Source organism: Lynx canadensis, chromosome D1 (assembly GCF_007474595.2).
Source record: "Lynx canadensis isolate LIC74 chromosome D1, mLynCan4.pri.v2, whole genome shotgun sequence".
In the NCBI taxonomy this organism is placed as follows: domain Eukaryota; kingdom Metazoa; phylum Chordata; class Mammalia; order Carnivora; family Felidae; genus Lynx; species Lynx canadensis.
In genome coordinates this window covers 5,664,937-5,691,457 of record NC_044312.2, presented here as the reverse complement: position 1 = coordinate 5,691,457, position 26,521 = coordinate 5,664,937, and the positions used below count along the sequence as shown (strand labels likewise).

Here is a 26,521-nt window from a genome sequence, read left to right as displayed (position 1 = left end):
GGCGGAGGCGGCGGCGGCGGCCCCCTAGCGCAGCCTGGCGTCGCCGCCGCGCCCGGGCCCCAAGTTCCCGCCATGAGCGGCCGCCCGCGCGGGCTCCGCGGCTCCGGGGACTCCCGCCCGGCCGGGCGCGCCCGTACAGCCCCGCGACCCCGACGCGCCTAACGCCGCCGCCCGCGGGTCCCGCCGCCGCCGCCGCCACCGCGGCCGCCGCCCGCGTCCCCGCCGCCGCCGCCGCCGCCGCCGCCGCCTCGGCCGCCGCAGGGCCGCCCGCAGCATGTCTCGGAGGAAGATCTCGTCCGAGTCCTTCAGCTCCCTGGGCTCCGACTACCTGGAGACCAGTCCCGAGGACGAGGGCGAGTGCCCCCTGTCCCGGCTCTGCTGGAACGGCAGCCGGAGCCCGCCCGGGCCGCCCGAGCCCCGCGCGGCCGCCGCCGTCGCCCCGGCCCCTGCCGCCGCCGCCGCCTCCTCCTCCTCAGCCTCAGCCGCCGCCGCCGCCGCCGCCGCCACGGCCGGGGCCCGGAGGGCGCAGCGCCGGAGGCGGGTCAACCTGGACTCGCTGGGCGAGAGCATCAGCCGCCTGACGGCGCCCTCGGTGAGCCCGGGGGGGTGGGGGGCGGAGGACCCGGGTGGGGAAAGTTGGCGCCGGGAGAGCGCGGGCGTGCGCGCCGAGCCCGGCCTCTGGGGGGCGAGCCGGCTGCGGTCCCCGGGCCGCCCGCGACCCCTGCGCCCGGCCGGAGGGGGGCGTCAGCGCGCGCGGCGGCGGGGCGAGGCTTCGCACGTGGGGTGTCGGGGTTCTACGCGGGGGAGGGGGGGGTGTGGTGGCCCGGACGCTCCCCGCCTAGCCGTGCACTCCTGCTCGCTCTCGGTCACCCCGGCGCCCCCTTCACACCCACCTGTTCTGCTCTCCCTAAACTTTCCCAGGCCCAGTGTCGTGCAGCTCCCCTTTCCCGGTCCTGCCTCACTGTTCCCCAGGATCCCAAAGGAGCCCCTGCCCCTTCCAGGAAACTCTTCCTCTCTTTTTTTCCCACACTCTCTTGGGCTCCGCGTGACCTTTTCTGACATCTCTGAATTCCACAGGCTTTCTGCCTTCTGTGTTGCATCCCTTTTCTCAAGAATTTCAGGAACTGGCTGTCAGATACTTTTCCGAGTTGCCTTCTAATGATCTCTGGTTTTTTTTCCCCACCCGCTGCCCTCCCCCTCCCCTCCCCTCCCCTCCCCTCCCTTATTCCCTGAGCATTTACTGGCTCAACTTTCTTCTCTGGGGGAGCCTGGTGTCTGCTTTTCTAAACCTCCCTGGTGTTTCTTGCACACCTACCTCAACCTTTACCCTGCATTCTTCAGTGCTTTCTCCCTCATTTTGTCCTGGCTGCCTTGTATTGGACGCTTTATACTGATCTGTTGAATTACTAAATGCCTTCCTAGCCTTCTCTTAAACTTGTGCTCACCCGGGATGTCTGCATCAGCATTTCGGGGTGTGCTCCAGACTCCTCCACGTTCTAGACATTTTTCCAGTGGCTTCTGCCTCATTCCTGTTCAGGCTGTTCAGCTACCCTTGACTTTTACCGACCGCAGGAATGCCAGACCTCTGTTCCAGTCCTTCTGTGACAGATGAGCTCTGTTTTGAAGGAATCCGCTCCAGTGCAGACGGAATCCTAAGGAGATTCTGTGTCAAATCTCCTGAGAAACCTTTTATTCTCATCCTGGTCTTGGGTGCAGGGGCTTCCACTCGGGACAGAACTTTAAGCTTTGCACCCCTGGGTGCACCCCTGCACTCTTCCTTTTCTCAAAGTTTGTGAAATGAATCTGAACAGCCATCTTATTTGACTATTCTGGAATCTCACTTTTGAAAGCACTCTTGCAAATGATGATAGGCACCTGTGAAAGCGTGGGATCCGGAGGGACAGGGTATTAGTACCAGGCAGTCCTACAAATATCCCTGTGGCCCTGGCATTAGTGAAGAAGGACCTTTTCTGTCTCTGACAATGAAACTACTCCCAGTCCTCTTCCTTTCCTTGCGTATTTTCCCTTCAGCGTCCCTTCCTTCCTTTCACGTCTTCCATTGATAACATACAAACAGATCTCAGAATGGGTTGGCAACTGTTTGCTATTCTTTACTGCAAATACTTCCCAAGACGCATCATCTTAGGAACTATGTGATGTTGCAAATTGTTGAAGTTAGAAGCCTTTATAAAAGGAGGCCAGTAATCTCCAGGTCTGTAGTTTTGTGTTAGTACCTAGAGCAACATTTGTCCAATGTAGTAATTGGTCAGTACAACAGATTTGTATCTGATACAGTGATTTTACTGAAGGAAATGACTAGCTTTGGGGGGTGTTTTTTTTTTTTAATCATTTTGGAGTTTTCTTTTTGCCTTCGAATCAGAATTTACAAATCTCTAAAAAGTCATGGCAATGCCTCCGGTAATGCCGATTTAACTGAAGGCTGTTCTCGACCGCTTAGTTGAGAGGTGCATAAAATAAACTGAACTCAAGTATTTACTGCCAGAATAAGAGGGAAGGAAGGAATAGCTTCTGATTTTTACCTTTATAGGTCAAATTTGAATGACACTAGCTTTCTGATCGATAAAAAGCATGTGCCCAGATAATAGTTTTCAGCAAAGAAATTTGCAAATCATTGCAATGATCATATATAGGTAACAGCTCTGTCTGCTTCCCATGCTACAGTTATTTTCCATTTGGAAATTAGCCTATTAGCTACAATGCTGACAGCATACAGGTGAGTATGGTATAAATATTTTCAACATCGTAAGGCACATAGGAGCAGATTTTCTTTGGCTAACCATATCACCTGTAGACTTGGTAACACAAAACCAACAGAAAGATTTTATTTCAAAGCGGTGACTTATTTCTGTGTTCTCCACCCTCCCCCCCCTTTTTTTTGGCAGTCTAGAACTCTGCTTCAAGAAGTTTCTGTAGATTCATTTTCTTACGTTGTCAGCATTCTAAGTTTCTCTGAAAACACTTGGGGAAACAAATTATGTCTTCTCCATTCTCTTTCATTAGCACCAAGTGACTATTTTTGAAAGAAGTAATTTAATAAAGAGTAGTTATAACCAAAGCATTCTTAGATGGCAGTTTCCAGCTGTTTTGTGTTGTGAACCCTTTTTTATATTCTGTCACAGCGTACCTTAGGAGAAGCTGTCTTTGCTGTGGAAGTTTCTGCCTTCTTCGTGGCCTTGCCATGGAATGTTGTCTCAGCCACAGCGGACTGGCTCTTTATTCAGAATAACTCGCAAGTAGGAAATGAATTTAATAAGCCCAAGGATATGGCCAAGTGATTCAGCTAGCTGTTGGATCATTGGAATAGTCACACCCAGGTTTTTGACATTTTGATAGGCATTGTTAGATGCATTGATGTTGGCTGTAAATATTGTAATGCTTGACAACCATTTTAATGATAAAAGTAAACTGAATTGGTGAAAGTGAAAAAATTCCAGAATTCATGAGGCCTGGTTCTCATTCACTGGACCTTGGGCAACTAACTACTTATCTATCCCTGTGCATGTTACTTTAACCCTTTAGGAGCCCCCTCGTCTGTATGGTGCGACACTTAGGGTTCCCAGGATCCTTCCCTGTTCTTGCAACCTATGAAGACATATTTTCAAGCTTTTGATAAGCTCTTATAAAGGCATGTCAGAGAAAAGCAGGCATCTATAAGTTTTAAAACTTTGAAGAAAGTAGATTACTTTCTGAAGTAGGGACATTTATTCCGCGCGGTTATTTAAAAATATTTGAAATATTTGTGGATCTAGTGTGTGGTAAGTATTGTGCAAAGTACTGGCAATACATATTCCAAACAAAACATTCCCGGTCCTTGACCTCATGGAACTTCTTTAATTATAGCCTTTATTTTAAGGAAGCTGTGCTGAGGGAAAACATAAGAACTCCGATTGTCTCGGAGCTGTCCACGGGAAGTTGATTTACCATTCGCTGTGGATAATTTTGTTCATTGTGAATCTCTGGGGCACAGCCATAGCAATAAAAATAATCCTAAAGACCTGGCTGAAGATGCATAAATCACTTATCACATTATTGATTTTGAAATCATTTACTTGGGAACACATATGGAGAAACAGCTGGGGATTTTACATCAAGGGTGAATTTAGTAACTCATGTATTGCTATTTTGTTCTTATAAATGAGAGTTGTTGAGAACCCTATCACTTAGAACCCTATCACTTACTGGGCTTGGGATTGCTAATGTCAGCCTGTCAGTGAAGATATTCCAAGGGACCTGTTTAAGGTCATGGCTTCGCTGGTTTTCTTGTCGGAGAACTGTTGGCTGTCACAGCATCGCAGGTGGCTCTCAAGGCCCCAGAAGCTTTGGAGAGCCGAATGGCAGGAAGAAAAGTAACTGGAAGGGTGGCAAATAAGGGGAGGAAAGCTACTGACAGAGAGTAGTCCAAGAAAATGAGAGAACAGCGAGGAAAGGAAATGGAAGGGAAGCCTACATTCAAGCAGAAAAAAAAAAAACAACAACAAAAAAAATTGCTTCATTATTAGTGGAAAGGAAATTGTATTGGTACATGTCTAGGAAAAAGTGGAAGAACATGAAAAAATACACATTTAGCCTTCCCTGATATTAAATAAAATGAGCTCTCCGCCCTGTGTAAACCCTTAAAAAAAAAACAACAAAAAAACCCTTAGAATGTGACAGTGGTACTAATATGGAAATAATGAAAAATGAGTATGGTATATTCATGAGAGAGGATACTTCATCAATTTATATATCTTATTGATGATTTCAAGATTTGGGGCTCAATTTGGCTAATAAGTTCTGAGCAACACATCCATTAAAATTAAAAAGTTAGACAAAAGGTATTCTAGTAGATCCATATTTTTATATCTGTAGTAATTAGATGCTGGAATCTGAAATCAGAATTTGATGGCCATCTGTCGCATTTCCCTACCTCATCCCTAGTCATTGAGAAGCATCATGGCAGAATCTGAAGGAAGGCGGATTTGGAATTGGACAGCTGTGGGTTTGAGTAACTCCCTGCTGAGCCCCTTACTAAGTGTGGGACCCTGGAAAGGTGACTCCTCCCTTCTCAGAGCCTTGGTTTCCTATTTTGTGAAATAGGAATAATAGCTACCTTGTGGATTTGTTGTGAAAGAGGGCACTATTCTTTGTGACACTCCTGCAACACAGTAAAACATTAGCTTCAGACTGCGATCCATCAATTTCAACTGAATTCGAATGTCTCCAAATGATTGAAAATTTTTCTACATAAAAATTTTCTTTTCTCTTTTACTTTTTTTTTTGCAATAATTACTTGCTAGTAACCTTATTGAAGGAGTTTATGGGTTAACTGATGTCATGTCCTCAGAAAAAAAGGTGATAAGAAGGAATTAATTTTGTTGGCCTTGCCCAGCCAATCCATTAAAAAAATTAAAACTGGAGTCCCTTTTTGGCTTCCCGGCTAGGAAGTGAGCATGAGCATGTGTAATCATCGCAGATTCAAACATTTCCAGCAAACTGCTGAATGCTATGTGGCATTATGAAAACCAGTCTTGTCAATTCTCTAAAAATACAAGGGTGTGTATATTTGGTAGAATGTGGGTATTTTCCAATAAGTCAGTTTTAGATTAAGAAGAAAATTAGAGAGGTGATAGAGAAATTGCTTATTTTTATTGCCTGAGAATTTCAAGCATTCCCCATCTAACTAATTCCCCATTCAAACGAATTTGTACGGCTGTTCAAGGGCTTAGGCTGTGATGTCCAGTAGTTACCCAGCTAGTGGCATTTATGTTTCATGTACAGTGCTCTATCCTTGTTTGGCTACTGGCTCAGTTGTTAAGTCTTTATTTTGAAGTTGATTTTTGACAATGAGAAATGCCATCAGTGATTCTTAGTTTGTAGGCCGAGGTGATAAGTGATTATACATTCCTTTTTAGTATGTGATTTATCTACCTCGAAATACTCTGGGAAATGTGGGGAGAGTACTTGAGTACTGTTACGTGTTTTCCATCTATATCATCATTGCTCTTTTATTTACCTTTTTTTTTTTTTGGACTTGTTCCATCATGTAGAGCTGAAGGTAGAAATTGAAAAAGACACGTATTTCATTGCATATGGTAGTAAAATAAATGCATTGATTGTATCGAGGTATATACATCATTCGCTGTGAGTTAGAAGACAGAATGATCCCTTTTGGAATTTCACACATATCTAGGAAGGAAAAAGGATCAGCTGATATTAGCAGGGAGAATATTTGCTAGGGCTGTCTGGTTTCCCTTACTTGACGCATGAGCTAGTATTTAGCTCAAAATTTAAAGTTCCTCTTTTTAAATTCTGACTCTTACCTTGATACTCTTATGTTGGTCTCATATTTAGCACAGTGCCTGGTACCTGATGGGTGATTCAGTAAAATACTCAGAATAAATGAGTGGATGTTCTTTGTTCAGTTGTCAAATTCCATTATTTCTTTTGTGTTTGAGGTTCCTTGTATTATGTGTGGTTCAAACAAAGTATTTATATTTTGTGCCCAGTCTGTGAGAGATACTTTCAAGTATGTGAACCTGTTTGAATTTTACTTACACCTGCCATTAAAAATTTTTTTAAGTTTATTTATTTATTTGAGAGAGAGAGAGAGAGAGAGAGAGAGAGAGAGAGAGAGCGCAGAGACAATCCCAAGCAGACTCCACACTATCAGCACAGAGCCCAATGCGGGGCTTGAACCCACAAACCGTGAGATCATGACCCGAGCTGAAACCAAGAGTCAGATGCTTAACTGACTGAGCCACCCAGGCACCCCCTACACCTGCCTTTTAAAGCAAAACTTCAGAATGCAGTCATGTTCAAAGAGAGCAGATGGAGTAGTTTCCTCCTCCTGGAAACTTAGCGAGTGGCCCATTTGTATTTTAAGAAGTTAGGTAAATGTGATGACTCTCCTCCAGTTTCCTTATATTTTCTTAGTTTTTTTTTTTTTATATATATACAATTCCCTCCCAAATGAGAGAAATATGTTTGTCAGCAAGTGGGATCCTGCTGCCAGAAATGCACTCTTAAGAGCTGGAATGACATAATTCTGCTCTTCAAATATCACTTCAGGACGGGCTCTGAAGACCTAGAATTATGTGCTGCAAACTCAGAGTATCTCATAAAATTGACAATTCCAGACTAGAGTGATTTAGGAAGTAGGGGAGCTGGAAATATCTCTGAAGCCTGGAGATCTGTTGAGCTGTGGTGGGGAATTGAGAAAGAGTGAACATTCTTATAAATAGAACAGTGAAAAGTCACTATCAGTACAGGCTTTATCTGAGGCTTATTAAACAGGTCTTCCTTTAAGCTAGTGGTTTATCAGACCTCGTTGAACATAAGAAGTACCTGAAGAAAGTTGTGAAAATGCAGATTCTCGGGCCTCTTCCTCAGAAAGTCTAGTTTGTAGCCCTGGGGGGGGGGGGCATGGGCTCTAACTTTTAAGTCACACTCCAGGTGATTGCTAGGCACACCGAAAGTGACTGAATTCCATACTGTCAGGATCGTGGATCCAGGCTCACTGAGCTCTGCAGACTGAATTTTTTGGACAGGATAGATCTGGAAGTGACTCCTTTGGGGTGAATACGTGTCAAGCAATTACTGACCAACAGGGACAGAATAAAGGCGGTGACTTGGAGCCATGTCTCATATGGTATCCTTTGTGTTCAAAATAACCTGGTTGGTTGTGTGGCAGAAGGTGTCTGAGATTTCACTGTTTGTGGTTTCAATTATTTATGACCCTCTTCCCATTTTTGCTGAGGATGCCTTGTTAGCTTCCCGAAGTTTCTGTTCAATAGGTCACATGTCGTTGCCGTCAGTGTTCTGTGGCCTCTTTCCTCTGATTCAAGAAACAGCTATTCAAAAAATGTTGGGGAGAGTAGAGGAGAAGGGAGAAGGGTTGTTGTGAGGGTCCACTTGACATTGCATTCCGAGTTTGGTTTTCAGAGTGAGACTGACATGGCATTTCTCAAATGTTCCTTCTACTGGTTCCTTTTGGAGCAATGACTTGTTTGTATGCCAGTACATTTTTTTTTAAGGTGAAGGGAGAAAGAAACATCTGGATGCCAGAAAAAAATGATCTTCCTAGAAAAGAAGCAATAGGACATTCAGATAGCAGACATGTAGAACCAGCCTTCAAACCCTACCAAAACATGACAAATACAATACCGGTTGCTAATATCTCCATCTGTAGCCAATTAGTCTTTCTCTCATTCCGTGGTTGAGCTGGGTAAGAGTCCAGTTGAACTGTCCAGATAAATGGTGATCCAACATTTAAAGAAATTTGCATTTGCAGAGAACTCTAGAACCATTCTGTCATGAGAGGAGGCTGTCCCTGTGGAAATCCGGATGTTATCTTACTTGTAAGTCCTTGAAGTCACCTTTGCCTCCTTTTCCTTTCACCGTAGTTTGTTATGTGTGAGTCTGCTGTGCCTGGTGGAGGAAATAAAAATGTTCTAGAATATGCTTCCATTTCTTGTCGCTTTATGCCTACACTTCTTCATGCATAAACCCTCCAACTTAATATTGGGAGAGAATGGTTTTTTTAATTAGTATTGTGCACACACAACTAGAGACGGACCGACAGGCAAACACACACACACACACACACACACACACACATCCATCCATCTTGTTTCCGGTCACTGCATTATTTTCCCTATGGACTACTAAGTTATCTTTCACATCTCTAGTATAGTACTTACTGTGTTGTAATGTGATTTTGGTTTATTCTGCCTCCTTAAGGCAGAGATCTATATATGTTCATGCCTAGTAGAAAGTCATTTACCTATTTATTTACTTATTTATTTATTTTAAAGTTTATTTATTTCTTTTGAGAGAGACAGAGACAGACAGTGAAAGTGGGGGAAGGGCAGAGAGAGAGGGAGACAGAGGATCCCAAGCAGGCTCTGTACTGCCAGCACAGAGCCCAACGTGGGGCTCAAACCCAGGAAACTGTGAGATCATGACCTGAGCCAACACCAAGAGTCTGACGCTTAACCGACTGAGCCACCCAGGTGCCCCTAGGAAGTCTGATTTATAAAGACCCTCAGTAAATGTTAGGAGAACAAATAAATGTTGAAGAAATCCTTGTGTAGATTGTGGTGTATCTGGTAATGCTTTGTAGGCTCCCATTATTTTATGCTGCCATATTTCAGTTCTGCTTCATGAAGTGTTCTGTTTGTAGCTTTTGCTCAATCACAAATAGGAGTAAGTATAGTTATAACATGTTTTACAGTGCTTTAAAATTTTCACGACACTCTGTATTGGGTATTTTATTGTAGCTTCACAATAATCTATAGATTTTATGCCAATTATCTTTAACTTTGCTTAGTATGATTATCGTAAATGCCTAGAGACACAGTAATGGGGGGGGGCATATGTATTCTCACTTAGAGGTGTTTGTGTCTTTTCTGCGAAAGGGAGAGATGGTATCCCGCTATGCTCTTTTATTCAGTGTTATCTCAATGTATAAGAAATCCTGTGTTATCAAACATTCTACTAAACAAAATCTTCACAAACTAGCACATCCACAGTGACCGTTATAGACATAATAATGGTGCTGGAGGGATACAGTCTTCAGGAAAGTGGTAAAGTTAGAAATTATTGACTTAAGGAATGGAAAAGAAAACTGACCAGGAATAGGTAGATGTATTATTGGGTATTTTTTGAGGGCCCAGCTGAGGCTGAACATAATGAATTTGTAGTCTAAACTGAGCAGGTGATTACAACTAGGAGAGACAGAAAGTTGTGAAGGTATATGCGTTGTATATTAAAAGGTCTGTATGTCAGTTGAGTTTGAGGTGTTTGAGAGCAATCCATTGAAGTAGAGGGTTTTGCCTTGGGAAATAATGAGAATGAATGTCACAGGGGGCAGACTAATATTCAAAGGCATTTCTAGTCATCCTCTATTGGACGCAGATCTGATGTTAAGCTTGTTTAATTTATATCTTGGTCTTATTGTTTTCGCTATTGAAATCATTCTCTTAGAATAGCTGATTCCCCCAGGTGGCCTTCCCTCTCCACTACACCATCCCCAAACCAGAACTGGTAACTCATAATTAGTGATTGAAAAACTCAGTTCTATCTGCTTGATTAGTATTTACATGATGTTTTCAAAGTTAGAATTAATCCTTGAAAAATATGAGAATATTCAGTTACATCATTCAGTGCGCTATTTATGGTCCTTAGTTGTTACACAATGAGGTTTCCTTGGCTCAGACTTGATACACTGCTTCTTGAGTATGAGAAGTAATGTGTATGTGGAGTATGTGGAGTTTAGAGTAATGGTGGCTACCAACATATTTCCTCTTGTATTGGAGAGCACATTTCTTTCTTTCTTCCTTCCTCTCTCTCTCTTTCTCTCTCTTCCCTTCCTCCCTTCCTTCTTTCCTTCTTTCTTTCCCTTTCCATCCTCCCTCCCTTCCTTCCTTCCTTCCTTCCTTCCTTCCTTCCTTCCTTCCTTCCTTCCTTCCTTCCTTCCTTCCTTCCTTTTTCCCCAGCAGATATTTTCTTACCTGAAAAGTTAAGAAAATAGTTTTGGTGAACCAAACATTCTAAGTAAACTGTTACATATGCAATATCAATTTGTCAGTGGATGAAATTCAATAAAACACACTTGAGGGTTAAGCAATTTTCATTGTATTAATCAGTCTTTGATAATCCCAGAGACTGGCTGTGGGTTTCAGTACCTCAGTGTCATCATTATGCGTCATAATTACCACTGTGCTGTAGGTGTGTGGACATTCTCATTAAGTGGAATATCTTAGATAATCAGATGCTTATGAACAGGACATTTCTTCTAAATGGAAACACTGAAGGTTTGAACACTGAAGGTTCTTGTGGCCTCAGAGAGTTAATATGCATTTACTTAGTTTCTCACACTCCAGCAGGAGGCAAGGGGAGGCAAGTTAGGAGTGGATTTTAAAAGAAGTTTTAATTTGGGGTGCCTGGGTGGCTCAGTTGGTTAAGCATCTGACTTTGGCTCAAGTCATGATCTCATGGTTCAGTTCATGAGTTGGAGCCATGTGTCAGGCTCTGTGCTGACAGCTTAGAGTCTGGAGCCTGCTTGGGATTCTGTCTCTCTTTCTCTCTCTCTGCCCCTCCCCCACTCATTCTCTCTCTCGCTGTCTCTCTCTCTCTCAAAAATAAATAAACATTAAAAAAATTAAGAGAAGTTTTAACTTTTACAGTCCTCTTTATAATTTGGCTAATGTGCATGTGTGTGCCTTGTTTTCTTGAAAAATGCCTGTGTGTGTATGTGTGTATGTTTGTGTGTTTGTGCAGAAGCTACAATTTGATACATGCTGCATTCTGATTTTTGTTGTTTTAATTTGACTTTGGGGAAATAACTCCTGTCTCTCTTTCCCCATATCTGAAATCATATATGATAATACGAATCTCTTACTTAAGTGTAAATATGTAATGAAATGTGAATGGTGAATTGAAGACGTTGTGTTTAACTATTATGGATTACTTCATTGTGCTGCTATGCTGATTTTTTGAGGACCACGGCATTGGTTCAGATTCTTTTGCTCCCTGCAGTCTGGGAAGAGAACAGGCTGTGGAGTCAATCACTGACTCTGGCCATTATTTTGTGTGTTCTTGGCTAAGCCTCTTTGAGGCTCAGTTTCTTGTCTATAAAATGAAGGTGATGAGTGGATGGTTAGCTCCGTGGGTTTGAGCCTGGTGCTGATAAGATGAAGGTAACAATTTATAGGATTATGAAAATCAGAAGTATAATGACAGCATAGTATTTTAAATCCAGTAAATAATCCGTGTTGCTGCCTCTACCCAACCCCTTCCTGACGGCCATTTTACCAATCGGCATATTGTTAATCACATCTCCTGATAACCTTCCTTCCCCTCCAGCCACAAGTTTTGGCAAAACCTGTAGGTGCTCCCCTTTGTTAGAGGGGTATCTTGTTCAGCCTTCTTGTGCTTTTTATGGGAAACATTTCCACCATTTTCTGGGCATGCAACCTTTCAGGGTTATGAACACTTCCAAAAGTTCTGTCCTAGAAATCTAAAAACCACATGTGATTCTGGTCTCTTGTTCATTTGTGCATTCCCCTACCTCTCATTTTCATTCATTCATAGAGCATTTATTTAGCAAATGAGCATTCAGTGATTCATTCAGCACGCGCACCATGTGCCTGAAGCAACATGACTGAAGTAGGACATTCAGACAGAAATGGGATGTGGTCCTTTTGGATTTAGAAAACATAAAACCACCTTAAAAAAATTACTGAGTATTGTACATGACAGCTGCTTCTACCCCTCCTTCTGTCTTTCCTCTCCGTCTTACCCCAACTTTTCTTTATTTGGCATGATACTGGGGATATAGGGACAAAAAAGGGTTTGTATGCAAAAGACCTTTTGAAACTGCAACAATAATGAGGATGATAGTAATAACAATGGTGTTGATTTATCAAGCCCTCACCATGCCTCAGGCGTCATGCTAAGTGCTATACGCATTTTATTTAATGAGCTACTCCTAACAGTAATGGGGAGTGATACCTTACCATGGTCTACATGACAGGGAAGAGCCTACCTTTCTGACCTCACCTCGTGAGGTCTAACCTACACTCACGGTTCTACAGTAGCTCCCTGAACATTCCAGGCAAGGACCATCTTGCCTCTGGACTTTGGTCCTAATCCCCAGGTCAGAAATGCCCCCTGGCTCCAGTTGTCCACGTGACTGGCCCTTTCTTGGTTATCACGTTCCAGCTCCTCAATGACACCTTGTTGTGGAAAACCCACCTCTGTGTGAAGACAGAGTCTGGGGATAAACAGGATCAATAGCTTTCTTGCTTTGGGGGACAAAAGAGGCTGCAGGAGGCCTAGGTCTTCAAACTGCAAGCCCACCGAGAGGAAGGAGCTGGGGGTTTTAGCGGGAGATACAGGACCTCATGGGTTTCGGGACAGGGAGTGTGTATGTGCTGCCTTTGTCGTGTTTTTAGGGTGGCGCTGGTTCCTGAAAGAAAGGGCTAAGGAAGGAGGAGGGAAGGTTTGCAGAAGAGACACGAAAGGGGCTACTTAGTGTAACATCGAGCCTCGCTGAAGCATCGGGCAGCCATTTTGTTTTCGCTCAGCCTTCTCCTCTCAGGAGGTTTCAGCCTCAGCAGCAGGCAGCCCTTTGTCACCCAGCCCCTGTCACCTGGCTGTTTACTGCCATCACAGCCCTCACCATCACAAGTTACTCTTTATCTACTTGTCTTCCTGTGTGTTCTCTGTCTTCCCTGCTGTACTTCCGGCTCCTCCAGGGCAGAGGCCTTGTCCGGGTGCACACAATGGTGTTCGCTGTGCCCAGAGCAGGCCTGGTCGGCACGTGGTGCTCGCTGCATCCTCACTGACTCGATGAGCAAGTGTCATTTTGGAAGAAGTCACAGCACTTGGGAGAGAAAGAGCAGAGTTCTAAACAACAACACCACCAACTTAGAGGGTGGAAGAAGGCAATTAACCTGTGTAAGGCATTTAAATGTTTCCCCAATTGTGTCTGTGACTTTTAAAAATAATCTTATCAGAGATTCAGAGAAGTTGAGCAACTTGCCTAGGATCACAATTCGTTACTGATAGAGAAGAGATTAGAATTTTGGTGTGTTTAGCTCCAAGCGCTGTATTCCTTCCACCCTGTGGTATATTTTGAGCCTCAGTGCGCATGGTGGACATTGTGATGCAGTGTCTAGATGCCCCTTTAGAAATGAAGGACTTATTCCCCTGGATGCTAGCCATGATGCGAATTCTCACCCTCCATTGTCAGTACCTTGGATGCATTGCCCAGACTGAAAAGAGCCGCCTGGTCCAAGGTCTTGCCCCCTTCCAGTAACTAGTGAGCATGAAGCTATGAAGGCTTGATCTTCTTGCCCTCATTTAGCCAACTCTGAAGGGACATCTTCATGTAGGGTAAACTGAGGCCTCCCCTGAGACTGCATCACCCTCCATCTCCTCCTTTCCTCTTGTTCTGCCTCCTTCTGTGCTGTTCCATGGGTATTGATCCCAAGAATACCCCCTAATAAGCTTTCTACATGCTGATCTTCTCAGAGTGTGCTTCCCAGGGAGCCCAGCCTGTGCCTGCGTTTGAAAACAGTGATAGACACAGGTAGTAATGGGGATATGGCATGTGGGAGAAATATAATGATAACCTTGTTTGCACTTGGATTAAAAATTTTTTTAATGCTTATTTATTTTTGAGGGAAAGAGAGAGAGAGAGCGAGAGCAAGCGAGCAAGCAGGGGAAGGGCAGAGATAAAGAGACACAGAATGTGAAGCAGGCTCCAGGTTCTGAGCTGTCAGCCAGAGCCGGATGTGGGCCTCAAATTCACGGACCATGAGATCATGACCTGAGCCGAAGTTAGACGCTCAACCAACTGAGCCACCCAGGTGCCCCCTTTTGTAAGAAAATTTTTAATGTTTATTTTTCAGAGAGAGAGAGAGAGAGAAAGAACGAGCAGGGGAAGGGCAGAGAGAAGGAGAAAAAGAATCCAAAGCAGTGGATGTTTTGAATTTAGGTGCAAATGGTTGGCTGTGCCATGTGCATTTGAGGGCTTGGCATGGCTGGATCACCAGCCTCGGCACAGTCAGTGCCTGTCACGTTGCAGGCAATGTACCCAATAAATAGAGATTTGGGATTGGGTTTTGACAAGAGCTTGTGGACGTAGTCGCTAATATCTTGAAAACTGATGAGCTCTCTGAGTGACAGAGAGAGAGACAAAAATCCTAAGAGAGCATTGAGACTAGCATACAAAGAGAAGCCGAAGAATGTAGGTGCCGGGGTGCTGTTTTGTTTGTCTGCCTGTGGAGGTGGGAGGTGGCTGGGAGCATCTGAGAGCAAGGGCTGCGGTGGTTGACATTTGTGAAATGACCATTTGTGAAATGACAGGAATTTAAGGGTGGTGCTCAGTGTGAATGAAGCGGCTGGGGGCCTTAGAAAAGTGATGTCAAACCTGCTTCGGAGATAGAAACCTATTTACAGAGGGAATGTGTGGTGAGTAAACAAAGGATATCATACGCATCAATTTATCACCGAGACATTTGGCAATAAAAGTAAAAAGCGAGACAGAGCTGACAGGGCCTGTGAGGCCAAATAAAAGTTTATTAAAGAAGTGGAGATTGTGTTTGAAGGTAACAGTCAAAAAAAGTTGGAGATGGATGAGATAAATAGGCTTCAGAAAAAATGGGATTGATCTAGAGACGGTCTTGAGTCCCTTGGCCAAGCATGAGGATATTTTCTCTGTGCCCAAGGGGAAAGTAATATGGCGCACTAGGGGTGCGATGCAAAGGCAGCTGGCAAAGTTTGGTTTTATTTACACCTGTTTTATTATGATCTCATCCTGATTTTATAACTCTGTGATCGGCTGATAATTTTGTATACCTAATGAGTGTTACGTGTAACTTGTGCTATTTGCAGTTCCCAAGATCTAGTTCAACTGTGGTAGCTGCACTGACCATGGGATGTCAGTTGAGGCCAGAAATGTCACTAATGCATCCTTCAGAAATTTTATACTCAAATCAGGAAGTACATTTAAAATTTTTTTTAATGTTTATTTTTAAGAGAGAGAGAGAGAGAGAGAGAGAGAGAGAGAGAGAGAGAGCACATGAGCAGGGGAAAGGCAGAGAGAGAGGGAGAGACAGAATCTGAAGCAGGCTCCAGGCTCTGAGCTGTCAGCACAGAGCTTGATGTGGGCCTCGAACTCACAAACTGCGAGATCATGATTTGAGCCAAAGTTGGATGCTTAACGGAATGAGCCACCAAGGTGCCCCAGGAAGTACATGTTTTTATTTGTATATTATACTGCATATAACTTTTGGATTGTTTTTATCAGTGTGAACACTTCAGATTTTTTTTTTTTTTTATCCTTCTAAAGATGGAATTTGGTAAGCCTAATAACATGTGGCGGGAACTGTTTTTTTTGATTTGTGCTTGTATTAGTGTGCTCTCTTTCAGTTTTAAAAGTAATTTGAGATATATATTTTATATATATAACCCCTGTTCTTACCCTTGCCATGTCTGATATGACTTTGTTTAGTGTTAGAGCTCTTTTTGACCCTGATGGAAAGGTCCCTAATGGAAGGAACTCTCCAGGGATTAGGGGCCAAGTGCATGGGACTGTACTTTGTTGTTATATTGAATGTGTTTCACACAGTTGAAAGGAGGTGTGTAAGGTCAGATAAGGCCAGTCAGGGCATACACAATCAAATATAGCTCATTGGCCCTCTCCTTTTCCTTTTCTAGATAAATTTTGCTCAATTTCAACAAGCAAGGATTTTTGTCTCTTTTATATACTGCCAAATACCAAGTTTTTCAGGGTCTAGCACAAAGTAGCTGGTCAGTAAATATTTGTCAAATGAATAAATTTAGAGTGAATATAAGAATATTTATTTTCACTATACCATACAAATGTTGTGAGAAAAAAAATGAACTGATAAATACTAATGTACTTTAGGGTTAAAATCGGTAACAATAGCCAAAACAAAATAAAACATAATATATAGATTTAAGCAATTATTTTGTCCTGCTATTTTTATTCTTTCATCATATGTTTACTATATGCCCACTGTGCATGCTTGACTTTATTGTGTCATGAGCCAAAACACAAGATCTATGGAGAAGAAAATGGTGCTAGTAATATGCAGAGTTGAAAAGCAAAGTGTTGGGTTTTCCTTAAATACTCTTGTAATCTACTATACCACTCAATTTACATCATGTACAAGGAGGAAGAAATAAGTTTTTGCTATGTGATCAAACCATATTTAAAAAAAAAATTCAACTCCAGTTCATTAAACAGATAACCGTTGTTGGCTTTTTCTGTGCCAACAATTGGCTATGTCATAGTTACATGGGAAAAATTACAACCCCCCCTTTCTGACCCCATTTTTTTCTTATGATTCTGTTGCAAACATTTCAGGATTAAAGCATGAAAAAGATTTTATCTTTCTTCCAACCTATTTCTTGTATAAAGTCTTCCCGAGGGAAAGCAAAAACTCTTGGAGGAAAAACTCACATCACCCCAACAGCACAATTAAGGAGAATCTGCCGCTGCCCTGGTGAGAAGCCTGTCATCCTAATTCGTAACCTTATGGAGATCTCAACGAAAGAAAAAGTGTCTTGTTTAAAAATGCCTGTTGACCAGATTCTCCCAGTGCAGGGTCACTCTGTCTTCTAATTTCACATATTCATGTGTGATTGGTTTAATTTGTGTATAAGAGATGTCTTGATTTTCTTTTTTTTTTTTTTATAAAAGTTTTTATTTACTTATTTTGAGAGAGAGAGAGACAGAGAGCAAGCAGGGAAGGGACAGAGAGGGGGGAGAGAGAGAATCCCAAGCAGGCTCTGTGCTGTCAGTGCAGATCCTGATGTGGGGCTCTATCACCCGAACTGTGAGATCATGACCTGAGCTGAAATCAAGAGTCAGACGCTTAACTGACTGAACAACCCAGGTGCCTGGAGATGTCTTGATTTTCAAAAGTTGTGTCAGGAAATATTTGGTTTTTAACTTAAGGAATTTATTTCTTTATTTGTTTTTCACTGAGGAAAGGGTTCAGAGATTATTACAAACTGTGTTTTCATCATGGTATTTACATATATAAACATGAGTTTATTTTAATAGCATTTTGGATATTTACCTATTTATCTACGTATATGTCATTCATGTGTGTATGTATGCATGTATCTGTCTTTCTATCTACTGTTGATTATGCAGGGCAGAAAGGAAATGACTCTGTCTTTGGATTCTGAATTAAAAAATGCCACTCAGTAGAAATCTGGAGTAGGTATAATTACTATCATTGTGTTTTTTTAATAATTTGCCACGAGTAGTGAAAATGTCTTTTATCTCCTTAACAAAAGAATCTGCCTCTAAAGGCATTTATTACAAGGAGTGATAATGATGAAGTAACTGTGTTGTAATGGAAATGGAACAAAGATTGGGGGAAAGAGTAAATTGTAGCTACTGACTATTGTGATTCCATCTGAAGCTTCAGACACATAGGAGGGAGTTTCTGGTGTGGATGCTGGAGAAGAGAGGTTTATTGTTTCCTTCTGATAATAGCGATCAATAAGCACTTTGTGGACCTGACAGTGTTTGCAAGCTAGAAAGTCTCCTTTTTTCCCCTCTCTCCCTCTTGTGTAAACTTACTGCCATTATAAACACATTTCAAAGAAAACCAGTCTTTCCTTTTGTTCTGAATGAAATTCTTTCTCTAAGAGTTTGCTTGCAAAAAGTATGAACCCAGCCTTCGTGCTGAAGGAGAATGGCTGGGACCCACAGCTCTCAAGGACCTAACTGTGTAAGTCTGGTATATGAGGCTGCTGCCTGCTGGTATTTTAAGCACTTGGTCAGTTCATTCCTTATTCAACTACATTCTAGGGATGGGAGTAGGGGGAAGATGGAGGAAATCAAATACTAAGTTAAATTGTAAGTGTAATTTTCCACCATTAGCCTTGCATTCTTGACTATTGAGAAAAATCTAGGTCTCAGATATCTAGTTAACACAGATATCCAATTATTTTGATTATAGCAGTGGGATAAATCGTCTTAATCAATAGCATTCATGATGACAGTAATGACAGAAATTACCAATTCCATCGGGTATATAATTGGAAAAAGCATTTTACTACAAGTTACTCCAAGACACATAATAATTTTTCAAAGAAAAATTGAGTAAGACACTTTCAAGTACGGGTCAATAAAAATGTTACCATTGTAGAACTATAACATACGAGGCTTAAAATGTGAATCTAAAAATAAGATCTGACCAATGGTTCTTGGCCATTAAATAAGGTATTCAGCTACTTTCTGTGATTTATAAATCAAATCAAGATACGCCTGCCTGGAAACATCTTAAAAACCTAAAATAACAAAGTTTATTATTTTGTTCTTCCAGAGTCACTAACAGGAATGAAAGCAAGGGTTTATCATGTATGCTTTACGTTAAGAGTATCAAAGTTTCTGCCTTGATGTTAAACTCTCATATGTTATGATTTAAGGTTGAAAAAAAATTGTGAAGCAGGGGACATTTACTTCTGGTTGTCCCTGTTCTCTCTCTCTCTCTCTCTCTCTCTTTTCTCTCTCTCACTCTCTTTCTCACTGCTGTCACTCTTTATTATCAAAACCTCATGCTGCAAAAATCTGCCATGAGTCTCTCCCATCAGACAAATTGGACTTAACGTTAAATTCTTGGTTGAAAAGTACCTCTCTTGATTTTAAGAACCTTAAAGGAGTGGAAAGTAAGTTTTGGCCGGGGAGGATTGGGAATGGATGGCATGAAGATAGTTCTCTTGGTGCTCCTAAAATCCTGAAATCAAACTTGGTGTCGGTTCCCACAAAGCTCTGACATACATTGATGGCTATAGAAGTGGGTATATCTCGCTGCTTCTCAGGCCACCTTCTAGAGCCCTCTGGAACTGCAGTAAACTATCTAATGTTCTTGGTCTGTAGGAATCAACTATGTGTGTATATATAATATATGGGAGACATAATATGGGATAATATATATTCCTTGGTCTGTAGGTATCAAGTATATATATATATATATATATATATTTATATATATATGTATATATATATGTGTGTATGTATGTGTATATACACACATATATGATGGGATATATATAACATAGGAAATATAATATGGGATAATATGTAATATACAGGAGATTATATATAATATATATACATCTATATAAAACTTTGATTATATGCTGTTATAGTTATTAATTTTGTATCATAAACTATTATGTGTTTTTTAAAGAGCTGTTACTGCTACTTCAGGGTTCATTTGAAATAAAGCTCGCAGGACTGATCTTGTCCTTATGTTTTATAATGCTCAGAGATTCTGGAGATTTGGCTACTGAAATGAATAAATTTTGGGTTAATATGTATTGTGCCAATTATGGATGCCCTTGCACTGGGTTTGCCTTGGAAACTCCAGTTCAGAGCCCTTGTACGTGCAAGGAAATGAAATTGTTTTTAAAGCTGGAAAGCACTGGATGATATCCCATCAGGATCTTGTTCCCAAGCATCATTTCATGATAATTCTCTGTTGTTTGGTATAAATGTGTGATCCACATTTGAATGACATTTGTAAAGCTGAATGGCAGAGTAAGGTATTTAAAACTCATGTAGTATTCTAGGAAGAATGTGAAAAAATAATACTGCACCAGAAACATTTCTCCTCTTCTGTAGGCAGCTTTTCCCAGTAGCCCTTTCTTACTCACATCCTTTTACCCCGCCCCTTTTCCCAGTTACTAATTTTCCATTAGGTAATGAGGCAAGCAAATGGCTAAGAATTACCACGTAGTTAAAAGTTTGGTTCTAATGTGAGCGAGCTTCGATGGCTTTTGTTGGAATTCATCTCAAATGACCACAACAATTCTTATTATCATGGCCATTTTAGGTGATAAATGGCTTATTTTGATTAGTTTTTAGTGTAAGCCGATTTGAAGAGGAGTTTGAAAAATCAAGGGCTTTTGCTGACTGTATTTTTTTTTTTTTAGCACTCAAGAACACAAAGCCTTAGTGACATTTTTTTTCCCCTTCTTAATTTAACCCCCTTCAGGACTGTGAGGGAATGATGTGCTGACCCACACTTTCCATCCAGAAAAGCCTCTAGCAGTGAGTGCCATCACTGGAGTTTACAAGGCATGTTGCGTGCAGGACATGTATGACGTAGGCAGGACCACGATTAGTGTTAACTCCAATTTAAGGAAGAGGAAACCAAAGCTCAGAGAAGAGCAGTAACTTGCCCAAAGTGAAGATGCCAGCAACCACCTGCATTTTAGTGTCCAGCCTCCTGTTTGTAGCCCTAGCTCTTTCCATCATGATGTGGACATCTGTCTACCCGGCCACGAATTGTTTCATCCTCCACATACAGTGTAGACTCCCTGTTTCGTCTCTCACATGTTTCCTAAATGTGACTTGCTGAGGGATGGCTGGTAGCCACTTCCTGTTGGTTTTCCTGAACCTGACCATTCCTTGCCAGTTGCGTAGTTCCTGACTGTGCTTGGAGTCCCAAATCGACCTGTGTTAGAAACCACAAGGACTCTTTCTTCATCAGGGCTCTGCCTCCAGGCTGACCTAGTTTGCCTGTCCACTGTCATGTCTGTGTGCTCTGGGCTCCCATAGGCGAGGCAGCTCTGAACAGACTGACAAAAGCCATCATCACTGACAGTAGTTTAGCTTACGCCGCAGTCTGGGAAGAGCAATGATGTTACTTGTGGTTTGGTTTCTGAATGTAAAAGAAGTCATGATTATCATAGAAATAGTTATGTAAGCGAGGGTTTATATTTCTCCTCATAGGTTGCGTATAATTGTGCATACCCAGACATACACAGATCTTGGTGTAATTAAATACTTTGTGGGAAGGAGTGGGGAAACAGTGTAATAATGGAGTGATCCCTAGAGTAAAAAAATGGGCTCACATAGAGTCGAATGAAAGAAAGTAAGGCTTTTCACGTCATGCAGGGTTAGCGTTCTCTTTGCCTGCATGTTTTTTCCAGAATGAAGTGTGATTATTCCGTGCCTCAGCCTAGGAACGTGATGCATCATAAACACTGATGACGTAGGCGCCATTATCTGCCTAGTAAGCACGCTTCTGTCTGTCTGGATCATCAGATTGTAGTTAACACTAGATAGGACTATATTTAGGCCCTTGTTGAGTTTTATCTTCCAAGAGAGGTGGGAGCAGCAGAGCTGGGCAGGACCCTGGGTAGGATTTGGACGGTTGTCCATGTTTCAGCAACCGAGACTTTTAAACTGCAGGGACCTGTTCTAGTCAGTATCCTGAAGCCATCAGACCTTCAGCCTCCGACTGACTGAACAAAACAACCTGTGTCACTCTAGGTGTGGCATCTGCATGACAATTTACTTATTGACAGTGAGCAGTAAGTGCGAAGTGAGGCTTATTGCCTGAAGTCTGTGTGGTCAGCACATTTCTTACCTGTTCAGGCTACATGATGAGCCAAGTCATAATTAAAAGTTTGCTTTAGTGGCGTCTGGGTGGCTCAGTCGGTTAAGTGTCTGACTTTGGCTCAGTCCGCGATCTCACGGTTTGTGGGTTCGGACTCCACGTTGCGCTCTGTGCTGACGGCTCAGAGCCTGGAGCCCCCTTCGGATTCTGTGTCTCCCTCTCTCTCTGCCCCTCCCCTGCTTGTGCTCTGTCTGTCTCTGTCTCTCAGAAATAAACATCAACAAAAAAACTTTTTTTAAAGTTTGCTTTAATCCACTTGGAGTCAAAGCAAAATGAAATTTCAAGCCGAGTGATTCACTCCGGTTTAAGGAGCTATTGGGTTCCATCTCGCTAATGAGACCTGATGCCCATGGCTGTTGATAAGAATCCCTCTGGTTAAGGTGGTTGGGCAATTTTTTGTGTAGGAATAATCTTTCTGCATGTGACGGAGGGCAGTATACCCTGAACGCTGTTAGATGTAATGTTTCATAAACTGTCCCCCTTCCTTCTCTGCCCTGTGGGTTGCTCTCTGTTAACCTCACCTTCTATCCCCATGCCCTGTTTGCATCCTCTCGACCTTTGTTGTATCTGTTGCTCAGTGGCCCATTTTGCCTGGAGCTGTACTTTGGGCTGGATGATTGGAGGTAAATCTCCATCACCCATTTACAAATTATCTTTGAAGCTGGTGCTTTTGGAGTTGACAAAACATTTCCCCGTTTGTGGGTTAATTTTGTAATTTAACTGTCAGGAAATCCTACTTCCCTCATCTCCAGGCTCCTGTTGGGAAAACCCCTTGCTGTGGCTCCCAAGTACTAGAAACAATAGAGAATTCTTTGGGAATGCCCAAGTGCAGGCTGCAAAGAAAAGTAAGGGGCTACAAATGATTTCCTGACACGAGGGCCATTGCTCTCCAGTAGCATATTCAGGAGTTGAAATGATACCAATTAGCTTTGCAGCGTCTAATTGGCATCTTTGGGCTGTGAGGCATGTCTGGCAACAGTCCTAGATGTTAGACATGGTCAGTTTAGTTCAATTTAACAATTTTTTGACTACCTCCTTATCAAGAGATTTTTTTTTTATGGAATCATCATATAACACATATATGTATCATATTGTAGTTTAATTTCATTTTGACCTCGTAACAACCCTGAGAAGTAGCTATGCTAGAAATTTCTGTTTTATAAAAAAGGAAGCTGAGGTTCAGAAAAATAAAATGCTGTATTCAAAATCACACAATCTAGCCAAGAGTTAATTCCTTTCTTTTTATTATTTATTTATATATTTATTAAATTTTTTTTAATGGTTATTTTTGAGAAAGAGAGAGACAGAGTGTGAGTAAGGGAGGGAAGGCAGAGAGAGGGAGACACAGAATCTGAAGCAGGCTCCAGGCTCTGAGCTGTCAGTACAGAGCCCAATGTGGGGCTCGAACTCATAAGCCATGAGATCATGACTTGAGCCAAAGACGGATGCTTAACCGACTGAGCCACCCAGGTGCCCCGAGAGTTAATTCCTTTCAACTGTAACCTTTTCTGCCTTGAAGATTGAAGAATGTGTTTCAGTGTAGAAAAACAGATTAAAAGCTTGGCCGTTTGGAGGCAGTCACATGTAGAGGAGACACATATGTAGACTTAGACACTTAGTACCTACGTGACTTTGGGCATGTTTTTTAATTTGGGATTAGTTTTCACATTTATGAAGTAGCATAATACTTCTTCTAGGGTTTCTGTGAGGAGTAAATGAGTTGCTCCACGTAACTACGGTGTTTAATCAGGAAAACTTAGCATTATCTCTCTTCGTAGACTGAGTCAGCCTTGTACCATCTGTGAGATGCTTTTTGGTTGGAGGGTTCAGGACTGGAGCCATATCCTCTAAAGGTTTGTAGTGCAGCGTGATCCATTGCCCTGAGAAGGTGTCTAGAACCAGTACCGTCCTGTCTCAACATTTTTATTCGGACAGCATTTTTATTCGGACAGCCAAGTTGGCCACGATGGTGCCCAGTGAAGCACGTTTCTCCTAAAGCTTCCCAATTAAGAAGTTAACGATCACACCAGAACTATTTAAATAACAATAACAACATTTATGAATTTGGGGAAACGATTTTACAACATTGTTTTCAAAGCCATTAAAAGTGAATAAAAGGAAATTAGGGATTTCAGTTAGATACATGGAAGGATATTTCAATCCTCAACAGAGTGAAAGCAGCTTGTGGGAGAAAAATTGTAGGAGACCCAAGTCCTTGTCCTGTTGGTGGCTCTTTCCCTCTGGGTAGCTGAGGCAAAGCACTGTGACCTCTCTGGATCTCAGTGTTTGCATCTGTACAACGTGGATAATTACATCGGAGACTCACAAGGTTGTTGTGAATGTCTAATGAGGTGAAAGAAAAGAAAGTGATTGGTAAGCTGTGAAGTGTTTTACAAACTTAAAGTGGTGTTGTTATTCTCCAGAGTTTGTTGAAAACATCCAAAATTCTTGGATAACTTAAATGTATTCTTGCTGGAAGGAAGGAGAGGACTAAATAAATCACCTCTTGGATCTCTTTCAGTTTAAGGAACGAGTGCTTCCAGCTTAAATTGGTATTGTTGATATTAGGTCTTGTATTAAATTGGAACTCAATGGGTATATTTGGAAGGGCATTAAAATAAAAACAGAGGGAAATGCTTGGAAAGGAAACATTTTGTATAGGAAGACTTAATTATACCGTTGATTTGGGGCTAAGTATATTCAGTTACAATCAATAATTACAATGATGGTAACCACTGTGCTTTGCTAATTAGAGCATATCTCTAATAAGGCCAAGGTGATCAGTTTGAATCCCTGTATGGGTCAATTAGCATCATGTCAGCCTCCACCCTAAGCTCTCATGGGGTCATTCAGGTGTGTACTTGTGTTCACAAGGAGAATAAAATGGAGATTGGATGAAATCATGCAGATCTTCAACCAGTACGGGGAGAAGAAGCCTACCTTCTAATGCATTCGTAGCTTTATTTATTTTTTTTTCTTTTAGCACACTTACCTCTTTTGCTTTTTGTGATTAATTATCTGGACTACCACAGTTTTGTTGAGCAAATTACTGGTGTCATTCACTTGAAATGGTACTGCCGAGCTTCCCAAGAGATGGTTGATCTCCGGTCTGGTCCGACCCTCTGTTTTCAAGTGCTTACCTTTGCAATGCTTTACTTCAAATGACCCTAAGAACTAGGAACTTCTTGCAAGTGTTTTTCAGATGGGAAAATGGAAGCATCTTTTTCCCCAAGGTTTCCTACTCCCAGGTGAAGAGATGTTGGCTAATTTTATAAAAAGGTCAGTAGCACAGCTGGGCTTGAAATACAGAGGTCCTGACTCAAAGTTCTATATTTAATTTGCCATCTATTTTCTTTCTCTCTTGCTCTCTCTCTCTCTCTCTCTCTCTTTTTTTTTTTTTTTTTTTTGGTTTATATGTAGTAAGTTTAGTCAGACGCTGGGAAAGTGAATATTTTGTCTTCATATTTAGCAAGATTGATGAATACTGCAATCACATATCTTTCAGAAGCAGTTAAGCTGGTTGTTGGAAGTGACTTATTGTTTTGACTTATTGTTTTGACTAGTTTTATTAATAATATCAATCATATCATTTGGTCCATTGGCGTCTATAGGCTTAGCCGTAAAGATAGGGTATCTCACATTATGATTTTGGTCACGTTAAATGATAGAATTTGGCATATCATGTCCTAGTACATGAAATAATCTTGTGGAGAACATGGAGGTCCCTGTGGTGTGATTTAGAGGATGAGAAGTGGTCTCTGCCCCCAGTTTATCTCTCACTGATAAGCCTATTTACCACAATTGCACTGTTAGTGGTTCAGACCATATTTTATAATGTAGGGATGCTCCTTTTTTATCTTCCTATACCTTAGGACCAGGGATCAAGTTTTTGAGGAAGTGGAGGTATGACTCCTGAGCACCATCTGAGATGAGAGCACTAAAGGCATTTAAAATTTTGATGAGAAAAGGAAGTAGAATATGCAATGATGATTACTGGAGACGTGTTTAGGGAGTTTACATGATGATGGTAGCGATTGAGCCTATCAGAATGCAGCATGAAGATATTCGATGCCCAGGGTGTGAGGAAGGGGTGAGCCAGAGGAGGTCAAAGAGTTGAGAGAGGAGGAGTGGAAACGTGTGTCCAAGGCAAGACTTTATTCCTGACTTTGCCTATGTCTTTCTTTGTCTATACAGGTTTGGTGTCAAGAATGTTAAATGTGTCCTCAAGAAGCAGACAATTTGAATCCATGTGATTCTTTAATTGTGCGTTGACATTAAAAAAATTCTTGCTTACTGGAAACACTTTCTAAGGGGAGAGATGCTCTGTTTGCAAAAGAGGACTTGTAACATCTCTAACTTTGGTTCTTTTTCCGTCAAATGGTGATAATAACACCAGCCTGACTATTTCCCTGGAGGCCCCTGTGACTGGTGGAAGATCCACTGGCACAGCAAGCGTTAAAAACCATGAACTGTAAAGTGTGCAACCAGATCCAAAGTCTTAAGTGTAATGTGCAGTGTAGGTTGGAGGCTTTGTGCCTGGACTCTGGCGCAGATTACCT

General features: G+C 41.9%; 1 protein-coding gene across 1 annotated transcript in view; it reads left to right on the top strand.

The window, feature by feature from the left end:
- Positions 1–274: 274 nt before the first annotated feature.
- The window catches only part of GUCY1A2 (guanylate cyclase 1 soluble subunit alpha 2), a 329,020-nt gene continuing 302,773 nt past the window's right edge, over positions 275–26,521 (top strand). The window contains exon 1 of the mRNA XM_030332816.1: positions 275–592. Within this exon, the coding sequence (XP_030188676.1) occupies positions 275–592 (318 nt within the window). The remainder of the gene's footprint in view (positions 593–26,521) is intronic.